General features: G+C 37.9%; 1 protein-coding gene across 7 annotated transcripts in view; it reads left to right on the forward strand.

The window, feature by feature from the left end:
• The window catches only part of TRPM7 (transient receptor potential cation channel subfamily M member 7), a 146,286-nt gene that overhangs the window by 113,280 nt on the left and 19,620 nt on the right, over positions 1 to 13,386 (forward strand). For all 7 annotated transcript variants that reach the window (XR_012656560.1, XR_012656561.1, XM_075069662.1 and 4 more), the window contains 10 exons: positions 1,652 to 1,728; positions 4,994 to 5,053; positions 8,121 to 8,217; positions 8,867 to 8,937; positions 9,884 to 9,921; positions 11,156 to 11,181; positions 11,759 to 11,809; positions 11,903 to 11,968; positions 12,662 to 12,945; positions 13,274 to 13,356. Coding sequence is in view for 5 of the 7 variants with exons in the window: in XM_075069662.1 (XP_074925763.1) it covers positions 1,652 to 1,728; positions 4,994 to 5,053; positions 8,121 to 8,217; positions 8,867 to 8,937; positions 9,884 to 9,921; positions 11,156 to 11,181; positions 11,759 to 11,809; positions 11,903 to 11,968; positions 12,662 to 12,945; positions 13,274 to 13,356 (853 nt within the window). In the remaining 2 variants the exon portion in view is untranslated. The remainder of the gene's footprint in view (positions 1 to 1,651; positions 1,729 to 4,993; positions 5,054 to 8,120; positions 8,218 to 8,866; positions 8,938 to 9,883; positions 9,922 to 11,155; positions 11,182 to 11,758; positions 11,810 to 11,902; positions 11,969 to 12,661; positions 12,946 to 13,273; positions 13,357 to 13,386) is intronic.

The following is a 13,386-nucleotide window of genomic DNA, read 5'->3' on the forward strand; positions in this document are numbered from 1 at the left end:
AGTTGTATGGTATTTTGGGTTTATTCTGGTTGCAGGTGACTTTATTCTACCATTGTGCTTTGCTATTTTGCTTTAAACCTTTCTATTTTCTCTAAACGATATGAATGTTTTTTAACTTTAAAATTATCATTTCTTTAATTCTGTCACATAGACAATATTTTTCAGACAAACATTGGACAGCTATTGACAGATAAGTTTCTTAATGTTAGCAGTTCTACAGCTCAGGTGAACTCTAGAAGGACTAATTTTAAGGTCCTACTTTTTGCCCATGTAAAAAATATTGTCTATTTTTTGAGAAATTGCGGAAAACTTGTTGTGGCTAATGGAATCATGAATAAATATCTTTGTGGTATCTGTGTCAAGCTAAGGGATCCTTACTATGCTATCCTTCTCAACACTTCTGTGACCAGGATCTACCACTGTTACCTACAGTAATACTGTAGTAGTGCAGTATTATTTTAAAAACTTTCCAAAGTCCTTTTTTAATCCAGTGTTACATGCTTCTTCAACTTTTACGTAACAGTAAAAAGGTGCATGTTTTTATTAGATTCTTTAGACACTCTTTGATTAATAAAACAGTGGCAGATTCGTTTTGAAAGTAGGTGTTGGTTTACTGACTAAATATCGTAAATTAGAGACCAAATACTTTAAATTAGACCCAAATACAAGTGGAGGATCACAGTCTTAATCTGTCAGGCACCTAAGCGTTATCTTGCAAAAGCAATTGTGTAGGGGATCCCAAAACATATTTTCCAAGTGATATTTACTATTTAAAGTTTAAGTTTAAATTTAGACAAGTTTTGTTCTGATGCCATGATGCTTAGGTGCTCGAAAAGGAATATTTTTTTAAGTTGTAGGGGGATGGCAAGCTATTTTATTGTGTAATTATTAATAGGGCTCATTATAATACAGAAAAACCTTTATACTTGATTAGTTTTTTAAAGCAGAAAACACAAAACATTTGAAATCTGACGGTATAGCTCAGTCGGGTCTTTAATTAACCACAGCACTAATAAGGTTAAGTATTAAGTATACTTATTTTACTTGAGCCGTGCCTTCATTATATGGTTCTTTCTCTTCTGGAATTTAGAATATACTCTTCATCCATAATATATATGTTTTTAGAGAAATTCAGACGTGGTGCAGCTATATGTTGTCAGTCAATTATGTTTGTTTTCATTATAAAACCATGCACATTGGTGGAATTCTGAAAATATTTCCTGTAACTATTAGGATGAAATGTATATTTTAAAAACCTACCACAGGAAACTCTGCTTTTTCTATACTTTTCACATTTATGTAAAACTAGTGAGACTCAGAATATCAAATAAAATGGTATATGGAAGTTACCTGTGAAACTAATCTAATTTATTTTCTTGAAGGAGTAATATTTTTAAATTGTAAGAATTTTATTGTGTTGGTGTTCTACCCATTTCATGTAGGAAAAGCAACAGTTCCTTATCTTTACTAACCTATCATTTATATCCATTTAGTTCAGAGTTCTTCATTATAAGTCTTTCTCAATGGAAACACTGGCACCATTTATTAAAGTTTGTCCCCATCATAACAACAATATCTGGCATGTTCCAAATTTTTTCAGTGTTGTCTTTGATACTGAATATTTTATATTTTTCAATTTACTGGGTCAAAGGTCACAGAGACAGCATGGAGTTACAACAATTTAAGGAGTCAGCGATTAAAATTAAAGAAAAAAAAGCTAATATTGAGGTAAGACTGAAATTTTTATTTTTAGATTGCAAATCAGTAGTTTAATGTGGACATAGACATCTTTTTCATGTATAGTTTACCAAAGATTTTTGAAAATGTAAGAATAGATTTTTGCAAAACTAACATGAAAAGAAATTTACTAACAGTCAGTAACAATGCAACCTTAACTATAGAGGAACTACTGTTGCTGCAAAATATGAAACTAGTAAGTATTTAACAGGATTTGATAGTATGTAACCTCACAGAGGCAACATTAGTCTAGCTATTAAAGTAAATTAAAAATGATAACTTGACTTTAATTAGAATAATAATTTAGATTCCAAGGGCAGAAGGGTCTGCTGTGATCATCTGTTCTTACCCCTGTATAATACAGGTCATACACTCTAGGGTTTGTTTTGGGGAAGTTACATCTTTTAGAAAAACATCTAATCTTGATTTATTACTTTATCAACATTGCTATAAAATGAAACATCACCAATTTGAAATTCATAATTTAAAAGCAAATTGCAGTATTTAAGATTGCAGATTTGTCTTCGTGTCTTACAACTTATAAAATAAGATGACATAGTGTAATTCACTTCGTCTGGCAAACAGTTTCTTTTAAAATTGTTCACACCGAATTCCAAGGAGAAAATCTTACTTCTGAATTAACTTCAAGATTAGATGGTTATCTGTGACCAACTTTGCTGTTAGAGCATGAATAGGTGATATACTTTGCACTGAGCTAGCCAAGAGTATTACTAAAAGATTGCACTGAATGCTGATACAAAGTATGCATCTGTTTATGGTACTGGAAATGTCCACTTTAAATAATCAAGACTGAAGACGTACCGTATATACTCGTTCATTAGCCCATTCATTTATAAGGTGACCCCCCAAGATGGTTAGGTAAAAATAGCAAAAACTGTACGACCCTTTCGTAAGTTGACCCTATATTTCAAGGGTTGACAAACTTTGGCTCCCGGCCCATCAGGGTAAGCCGCTAGCGGGCCTGGATGTTTTGTTTACCTGGAGCATTCACAGACATGGAGCCCATCAGCTCCCAGTGGCCATGGTTTGCCATTCCCAACACCACTTCCTGCAGCTCCCATTGGCTGGAACGGCAAACCGCGGCCACAAGGAGCTGAGGGGCTCGATGCCTGCAGATGCTCCAGGTAAACAAAACGACAATGTATTAGATATTCAGTGATTCCACAGAGTTTAAAATCATCAAATTTTTGGTGTAGACCACGGGTCGGCAACCTATGGCACGCGTGCCAAAGACGGCACACGAGCCAATTTTTAATGGCACACTGGAGCCTGCCAGGACTCCAGCATGCCACTAAAAATCCTGCCCAGCCCTGTGCGCTCTCCTCTGCCCTCCACTTCCCCCGTGGGGGCAGGGAGCAGAAGCATAGCCTTGCGCACAGGGTGGTCAGATGGCCCCACTCTCCCAGCACGGCAAGCCACTGGGTCCGTGCTCCCGGGCCGGAGCGCGAGGCTGAGTACAGCAAGCTGCTGCCCCCTCTCCCACCTTCTCCCCTCCCCTGGAGCCCTGCCGCTGCCCGCAGTGCTCTGGGGGTCGGGGCTGTGCGCTCCCGAGGGCAGTGTTTGGCTCCGCGGGGAGGCAGACACGCTTCCTGCTCAATCGGACTGGCGGGGCTATGTGCTCCCGCGGAGCAGCGTATCTAGCTCTGTGTGGAGCCTCATGGTAAGGGGCCCAGGGCTGGGGGGCTTGGATAAGGGGTGGTGCAGGTAGGGACACGGAAAGGGTGGGTTGATGGTGGGGTTAATGAGTAGGGTGATGGGGCATGGGAGTTCCAGGGTTTGTAAGGGCAGGGGGGAATGGGGTCAGGGCAGTTCGTGGGGACCGGGGAGCAAGGGTCGGGTGGATGTCTGCCTGAGGGGGTAGTCCAGGGCACAAAGGGAGCTGGGGGGCGGGTTGTATGAAGTGGGAGTTCTGGGGCCGTCAGACGGCCAGGTGTGATAGGGTGGGGCAGGCAGGGGTTGATTGGTCGAGTAAGTTCTGGGGGTCCCTTGTCATGGAGGGCAGGGAGTGGTTGGATAAGGCATGAAGTGACTCAGGCGGCGTGGACAGGGCTGTGGATAAGGGTGGGGTCGCATCAGGGGATCAGATAGAGGTTAGAATCCAGTCCTGGGACTAGAGGGACAGGGAGGCTTAGATGGGGTTGGGCCCAGGAGGGGACAAGGAGCACGGCTTGATGAGATGTGACGGGGCAGTCACCACAACTCTCCCTCTGATCCCTGAACCCCGCTCCGACGATCACTGCGACACACAGGACGGCCCTCTGTCCGTGACCACCCCGGCAGCCCTCCGACGCCTGTACCTCCTCATAGCGGGAGCCGCACCCATCTGCTTGATCCCTTCACCTCCACCCATACCCGGCACCTGTATACCCTGGCTGGCGCCGACACCTATCACCCCTCATAACCAGTCCTCTACTCCAGCCTCTGCCCCCAGCCCTACTGGGTCCTGTCGCGCTTGCCCCACACAGCTGGCATGCTGGTCTGCGGTTTTGGCTGGACTGAGACCTTGCAGCCGGGGTCCCGCCCGCAGGCCGCCGCTCGAGGCCCTGCGTCCGCCTAGGTGAACAGTAACCCCAACCCACATACGTGGGCTGAGCGGCCGCAGATTAGATCAACATTTTAATTTCATTTTAAATGAGCTTCTTACTAACATTTTGAAACCCTGTTTTTTATAATACAACACTAGTTTAGTATAAATTATATAGACTTATAGAGAGAGACCTTCTAAAAAAAACATTAAAATGTATTACCGGCACGCAAAACCTTAAATTAGAGTGAATAAATGAAGACTCGGCACACCGCTTTTGAAAGGTTGCTGACCCCTGGTGTAGACCCATTTATAAGCTTACCCCCGCTCTTTGATGCGTCACTTTTTTACCAAAAATATTCAGCTTATGAACAAGTATATACGGTAACTTGAATTTCCACTGAAAGTAAGAGGTGGATATGAGAGGGATATCTTAATCTACAGCTACTATAATGTGGAAGATCCAGCTTGCTCATTGTAGCAGAAAGAGAATAGGGTACCACTTGCAGTTATGTCAGCGGCTTCTCAAATAGATGAGGTGAGGCTTTAATATATAGTTGTGAGAATTCCAGTTTAGTGTACATTCATAACACTTCGAGAAAACTGGAGTTCTGAAAGAGTTTTTTTCCGAAGCGCTCAGTTAATACAATATGTGACCTTGAAGACTTTTAGTTTGTGTAACTGAATCCATTATTTCACTTTCTTTCACAGGAGCAACAAGAGGACTTTAAGAAAGCTATTCTGGAGGGCATCGATTTGACCAAACATCAGGTATATGGGAAGCATTTGATTTTGTTACAGTTGAGGAACCATTACATCTCGCTCGGTGCTCTCATTCATGCAGGAGTTCTAAAATGAAGTATGAGAGAACCTCAAGAATCCCTTGTATGAAGAGGAAAACTTTGGAGATAGTGGAGGTCACACCAAAGAGCAGAAACACGTTGATATTTATCTGAGTGAATCACTTTTTTGATCTGCATGTCTGTAGACTCACTCCCTGCAATTGCTAGTAGCAGTTGCACTACAGTTAAAGTTGAATTTCTTTCCATTATAACTCCATCTGAACACTCCCACTTCCTTTCCCCTTTCCTGCCCCCTAAAAAAAAAACCCAAATCCTTACACCCCTTCAGATAGGAGTCTGATCTCTGACCAACCGAGAATTTCCCCACCAAATTTGAAGTTAATCTGACAAACTGTTCATAAATTGTTATGCCCTTTAAAAAAAAAAAAAAAAAAAAGCTTAATCAAAATTAGCAAATTCTTCTAATTATTGTTTGCCATATAAAAGCAAAAAATCTGAAAGGATATAAAATTAATATCAAATTTTACTGACCAGGGCCAAATCTCAGGCAAGCTAATTAAAAGTTAATGTTTAATTGCAAGTAGGATGTTAGGTGCCTGACATTCCTGACCCTTAGATTGTCTTCAGGAGGGAATCCTTTCTCTTGAAGGCTTTACTTTTTTTGGGAGCATTGGAGAATTTTAGCTGGCCCAGCAATCTAGCAAGTTTTGTAAAGCTGGGAGCTAGCAGGTCTTCTGCAGTACTAGAGGTACTTAAGCACCACAGATGATTGGATGTATACAACTTCGATCTTCTCTGCCTGCAGTTGTGCGCATATTGAATAACAGAGGCTGCCTGGAAATAGACAACAGATTCTGTATAAGTGCATAGAGCAGATTCATCTGTGGGCAAATGCTGCCTCTTCACCTTTGGAGGCGCCAAAGTCAGCTCAGCATATCTGGCTGGAACACTCTAGCTGCAAGTCTCCAGGGACTAATGTTCCCTCTAATTTTTCCCATGCATGTATGGAATGAGTTTTGTTATGTGCATCAATATGGAGGTGATGTGTGGTGGGGGTGAGGCCGAGGGATTCAAAGTGTGGAAGGGGGCTCAGGTTTGTGGTGTGGGGGGCTGAGGGCTCCGGGCTGGTGGTGCAGCCTTGGGGGTGGGGCCGAGGATGAGGGGTTCAAGGTGCGGAGGGGGCTCGAGGGTGAGGCTGAGGGTTGGAGTGCAAGGAGGGAGGGCTCCTGGACTTAGGGAGAGGTGAGCACCTGTGTGGCCCTTGATTTTAGCTAGGGACACCTGTTTTCTGGAATCAAACACCACTGAACAACCTCTTGACATTAACAGCTCTGAGCGTTTCCAATATCAGTAGAGTCAGGACATGTACTATGACTGCCTTTTTAAGCATACCAGCATTTTTAGGACACTTAAAATAGTTAGCCTTTGCTTGACTGGGAGATGGGTTCCTACTTCTAATGTAAGCACTGCAAAGTCATGGCTGCAAGACACCAAATGATATAATGATGATAGCAATTGAAGCCTAGATACCGCAGTGAGACTAGAGCTATCGATGTCACTCACTTCCCTCTCTGAGTACATACATGAAATTTCTGTTTAGGAATATGAAAGAAATCATCTTTGTCAAGACAACCTTTGCTGTAGAACTGGTTTTAAAAAGCCTTACAACTTCCCAACAGTCATAGGCCTGAAAAATCACAATCTTTCAACTTCTTTGCCTCTGCTCTTTAGAATCATGGATCTGTGGATTTTATCCAAGTAATCTTTAGCTTTCGGGTGGCTGGTAGTGTGCTCTAGATCTGAAATGCATGAATATATGAGTATATTCTGTGATTAGGTTGTATCTCTAATTTTTGCTAGAAAAACAAAACTTTAAGTTGAGTATTGTTTTGAGGGCTGGCTGTGGCTCTGCATGTGTTCAGAAAGTATTTAATTATCTGTAAAACCTACCACCTGCACAAACTGAGGATGAACTTACTCCCTGCGTAGGCCATGATGCTGCAAAGATGTAACGTGAATAGTGGCACTACTCACATCCTTAAGATGAAGCACAAGACTTTAGTCTTTGCTGGAGAGGGTATTTAAACAGTTGGATTGATCAATGCCAAGCTATCTAGTAATCAACCCACTTTGGTCTAGTAAGAGCCAGTGTGCGTATTCTTTTTCATTCCATTTTGGCTTTGTTTAAGCCTGTAGACATTAACCCTCTCTTTGCTTGTTACTGGGCAATCAAATGTGTTGAAGATAGGCAGCCTCTATATTGTCATATTAGAGGTTGAGAAGTAGTGTTAAGATTTTCTAGCTTTCCAGAAAAGATGACTTAATATATTTAAATGACTTATTGATGTCTTTGAAAATTAGCTTCAATTTGTAACACTGAATTATACAATGCGAGCTAATAATTCACTTTTCACATATGGCTACAGTATATTTACAACTGTTAAATATCAATGTCAATTTACTTTTCTTTAGTAGTAAATATTCAGAATCTGGGGTAGTAAATCCTAAATTCATATTTCCTTTCAAAATTTAGCCTGGTTTAATTTTACAGATCTTCAGAGTTAGAATTTGAAAAATACAATGCTAATTAACTTATAAATTGTACCATAATTAAATTATACTTGAATAGTCTATTAATATTACCATATATGTACAGATATGAGTAGCAGAACTTAGTGTTTCTAAAGGTGTGAGATGTTTAATACATTGTTCAGTTATCTTTGTTTACTTTAGCTCTTTTTATTTCTCCTCAAACATATATTTAGTTTTTATTACTTACTCTAAAATTATTAGAATCAAGATATCTGTAAGTAGGTGTTCATCTTTAAAATTTGTACTGAATTAACGAGAAAGTATTTGTGAATTTAGCAAGCTGTAAAGGTACCCTTAAAATGTATTTATGCTGTAAATTTGAAAGATAGTACTAGAGAGAGAAATAAGTTATATGCTGAACACTGAGCAGATTGCCAAGCTTCAAGAGGGGAGAAGTATTTCAGGAATGATGAGTCATAACAATCTATGTGTTTATAATACAGACTGGTCTTCAAGCTGATGGCAGCCTAAGTCAGGTTAACTCTTGTGATGGATTTACAGAATATCACAAAAACTCTTTGGCAGTTCATTCAGAACAATGTAAGTGTGCTAATTTTTCTGGTACTCCAATGTTATCTCTGAATTTTATAAATTATGCATAATCATCATTATTTCAAAGGGTGCATCAACATAAAAATCAAACTTGTCTCTGAATATACATTTAACCTGCTATTACCTGAAACACCAGAGTATTCTTAACTGAGAATAGGGAAGAATCTTCTGTATATTCTAAAGGTTTTTAACTTCGTGCATTTGCTTAGTCAGTTGTACTGTTTTTTTCCAAGATAGTTCCCCTGTTCGTGTGCTTTTTCACATAGTTACACAAAGGAGAGAATCAAATTTCTTATAAAAAATGGAAAATGTTACTTTAAAATGACAAAAATTACAGGGAGTTACTACTTGAAACTAATAATTCATCTATTTACAAATAAGTAGATTTAAACGTGAGGGTGTTTCCTTTTAAACTTACTTTACATATGTATTTCAAACCTTTTTTTTTTTTTTGTCCTTTTGGAAGACATGCCAAGTAATGCACAATTTTTTGTGAGTGTTTAAATTCTTTTATTAGGGTTTAGATTAAATGGCTCAGTTGCCCATTTTGTTAGAAAAGATTTAAGGCATCCTCTATTTTGGTAAACACATACTTGTCTGATTCTCTTGTAAGATTGTCAATTCATTTCTTTTCTAGTTCACAACAAAAGTAGAAGAGCATCAGCTGAAGATACTCAGCAAGTAGACTCTAAGGCTGCATTGCTTACGGTTTGCATACTCCAGTTGACAGTTTTATCAAATTTCTCAAAGAATTTCTATAAAACATTTTATTAAGATACAGTTTAATACTTACTTCATATGTAGACCAATTGACATCCAATTGTGGTATTCACTGTGAACTTGCTTGCCTAGTTAAATACGGAAATGTACTTCTATGAAACTGGGATCTGTCTGTCTTCTGAGGAAATTATGCTCAATAAGAGATCCAGTGAAGGATTTCAAAGAGGGCTTTTGATAGACAGCGAAAGGAAAGGAATCCAGATCTGACTGTGTCCATCATTGCCCCAATCTCTTGACACATGCTCCCTGCAGAACTAGAATCCCCACTGATACTCAACCGTTGGCCAGAAATTATCATGGGAATGCTGGGAACATATGACTGTTAGGAAATCAGTATGAAGGTGAAACAAGATGATGTACAGAGAGAGAAAAATAGATGGGCTACATAGAAAGAGTAAAGCTCAGTTTGGGGTGCTCTCCAGTAGGTTCAGGAGGAAACAGCAGAGGTCCTGTTTTGAGTGGGAGGAAGGATAAAGAGTTGAAGATTAGTGTATTTGTCTTCAGTATAGTTCTGTGAGGATAAGCATTAACTTGTGTTGCTTTACTGTTAATGTTCTCACTTAGGAGTAAAGGGGTTTAAATAATCCACTAAATAATCATAATGGATATAATCACCTTTTCTATTGTGTTAATCAGTTATTTGTTCTTGTATATCCTAATATATTATTCTTTCAGTATGTTATGATATCCTTCTACTATATTTGAATCTTTCACTTCAACTACTTTATCAATACAGTCCTGAGAAATACTGCTAGTAGTACCTTTTATTTTCATCTCTTAACATAGACTATACAAAGAGGTTAAGTAAACTCATTCTGCTTTCAGTATTGGGGAAAAATACTTGTGATTTTTTTTCTTTCTTTTTGATTTAAAGGATTGGTTACAAGGTAGACCTTCAAGTAGCAATCAAATGTAAGTAAGTTTTCTAATCAGTAATGGTAGAATTGTCCAAATATTTTCTGATGCACAGTTACCTTTCTTTAGGGCTTTGGTTTTTAATTTTGGCATTTAAGTTACTATGGCAGTGGTTCTGAAACATTCTAGCTGACTTAAAAATTAATATGAGAGCATGAATCTCTGAAGTGTAATCTCTAAAAACGAGAAAATGGTAGGCATTTTAAAAATCAAAGGGAGTATTGAAACACCATATTGTAAATAGTCAACTATTTTGCAGTGGACCAAGTCTTACAATAGTCTTGCATTAATGCCTTTTTAATTTTTTATGCCACTGGAGAGCAGCTCCTTTCAACTCAATGAGCAATAATTAAACAAAATAAAGTGAAAAAGCGAGTAAATTATGTTGTCGTTAAATTGTTTACAAGCATGATTTGTTTTATTTGAATGACTGGTATCCATGTAAGTTAAAGAGAAGATCTGGCCAGTGGCCTTTTTTCCTAATAAATGACTAATTTTATTCATTGAAATGCATTAACAAGTTCCATTTAAGTTAATAGAGCCACACATGCACGTCTGAGGGTAGAATGTGCACCTAAATGAAATGGTCTAATTTAGAGAGACAGGGTGTGTGGTAACATCTTTTATTGGACCAACTTCTGTTGGTGAGAGAGACAAGCTTTCGAGTCACATCTCTGTCTCTCTCTAATATTCTGGGAATGAAAGGGATACAACTACACTGCATATATGGTCTAATTTGACACTAGTTAGTGGATGTGTTTCTTAATTATATATTTTTAGCTTCTTGGATCCTTAACCTACCTTTCATTGTGAATCTTTCCCTTAAACTACACAGTTATTACATTAATTAGTAATTTATCCCATTTAGTTAACTGTCTAATAAAGCCATAGATTTAATAATCTGATAATTGAAATAGAAACTGAACAGGTAGTTTTCAATTCAACACTTCTGTGGGATTTAGCTCTTGAAATGAAAAGTTGATATGCTGTCAGACATGAGGAGTTTATAGTAAGGCTTTGGCAACATTCAAATACCTAGTGTGTGTGTGTTTTAATAATTAAGAAACTTTCTACTGTCCTTGAAAAGTAGAGTAAAGTAATAAAACAATGTGAGCTCCACGAAGTGACTCTAAGCTGCTGTATCAAAATCATAAAGAATAAAAAAAAGTGGATATCTTACAAGTGGCATCTAGTACTTTTCTGTGTCACATTCTCTCTCTCTCTTTTACAGGCCTTCTGAAGAAGATACCTTGAACGGTAAGCTTTTTTGCCTTAATGCAAACAAGCAGAGGAACATTTTCAACAAACACAACACATGTACCGCATGTTCTAATATGAGAATATATTTAACATTTGGTAGCAGAAAGGAATTACAAGATGATAGGATATGGAAATGACTGAAGGTGAAAACCAAACAGAAAGTGACTTTTATTTTAGTGTTAGGAAAAAAAGTAGGTTATGGATTTTGAAAGCAGTAATTAATGAGAGAACTATTTCTTGTTTTCTGCATGTGGAATGTGTGCTCTTCTTTTATTTTTGAAAGTGTTAAATAGTTATCATCAGTCATAGACATAAGTGACTAACACAGTCCATAACTGTCATAAGGTTTAAAAAATCATTCATATTGCACATACAGTCTTCATAATTTATCAGATATTCAAGAACTGAATGTAATATCTGAGATTTGCAAAGCAAACTTTTTTTTTTAGCTCAGTATTCGCTTTGAGAACATAGGAAGCAAAAAGGAGAAGAAATGCACTCTTTGCACGTATGAAGATTTAACACACATGCTCATACAGTATATCGTATCTGTTATCTTTCTTGACATTTGTAGGTATTGCTTCTCCTTTCAAGCCGATCATGGACACCACTTACTACTACTCAGGTCAGTATCGTAAAACGAATAGTTTAAGTTTAAAAATTCACATTTTTTTTATTAGGTCTGAGAGTTCATGATTTCTTTAACTTTCCTCTACAGCTGTGGAAAGGAATAACTTGATGAGATTATCACAGAGCATTCCATTCACTCCTGTGCCTCCAAGAGGTAAGAAGCTTAATCTTTTTAACTGGAGCAGGTGGAAGAGAGGTCAGAATGAGGGTTTAATGTTGGTTCATTAAGAACTCTGGCAAACTTTAAAAAATTGCTCAACTATTTTTAATACAGAATGGGCAGACCAAACTTGATCAACCATTTTGGTAGCATCTCAAAAATAGATTACAGGACAATAAATAGAAGTCTAGTATCAGTATCTTACAAGACACTCACAAAATGCAGACTTCAATTATCATAGAATATTATGATGTCACATCTTTACTAGTGCAGCTTGTTTGTGTAAAGGAAACTATGACTTAATTCAAGTAGTCTTCAGAATTATAAAACTTTTCTGAAAAGCATATGTAAATTGTGTGGAAAAGCTCTTCAAACTGACACTTTTTTTTCTGCCTTGTTATGCTTATTTTATAAGGTTTCCATCATTGTGGTAACTAGGCATGCTTTGCTTGATTTAAACTGAGTGATTAATAATTCCAATAAGAGAAGCAGAAACATCATGGTTCCCTGCTGGTTTAAGAAAGAGATTAGAGAGGGTTCTTCCAATCTGTTACAAGCTCCAAATTGCATTAGCAATTTAACATCTTGATTTATCCATATCTAAAACATATTTAAATATTTGCAGCCTTGTTAGTATTTCTTTTCAGAGTTTATTACAATTAACATTTCTGTATTGTGATGTTACAGGTGAGCCAGTCACTGTGTATCGCCTTGAAGAAAGTTCTCCCAACATCTTGAACAACAGCATGTCTTCCTGGTCACAGCTAGGACTCTGTGCTAAAATTGAATTTTTAAGTAAAGAGGAGATGGGAGGTGGATTACGTCGAGCCGTTAAAGTAGCATGCACGTGGTCAGAATATGATATCCTGAAATCAGGACATCTTTATATCATCAAATCTTTTCTTCCTGAAGTTGTGAATACTTGGTCAAGCATTTACAAAGAGGAGACAGTGTTGCACCTCTGTTTGAGAGTAAGTTTTATTCTTGACAATTATTAGACATTGACAGGCAAAAATAGTAAATACATTTTCAGTAACTAGTATACAACAAAGTTTTGATGCTTCTAATGTTCTGCACAAATCAAAGCCCAATTGAAATATTTCTTGTTCAATAGATTTTTATTTTGTGTCAAATAGTTCAGTCTCTTGACACCAGAAGGAATTAAAACAGTTGTATAGTTGTACACAACTTCCGACAGGGAGTGAAAGGATAGACATTAACCTTCTTGCTGATATTTTATTCCCCAAATTTTCCCAACATTATTTAATACAGTACTGAAGTATAGGCTTTCAATTGTAGGAAATTCAACAGCAGAGAGCAGCACAGAAGCTCACATTTGCTTTCAATCAAATGAAGCCTAAATCCATTCCATATTCTCCAAGGTAAGGGTGTTAAAATTATTCATGACACTG

Source organism: Chelonoidis abingdonii, chromosome 9 (genome assembly GCF_003597395.2).
Source record: "Chelonoidis abingdonii isolate Lonesome George chromosome 9, CheloAbing_2.0, whole genome shotgun sequence".
In the NCBI taxonomy this organism is placed as follows: domain Eukaryota; kingdom Metazoa; phylum Chordata; order Testudines; family Testudinidae; genus Chelonoidis; species Chelonoidis abingdonii.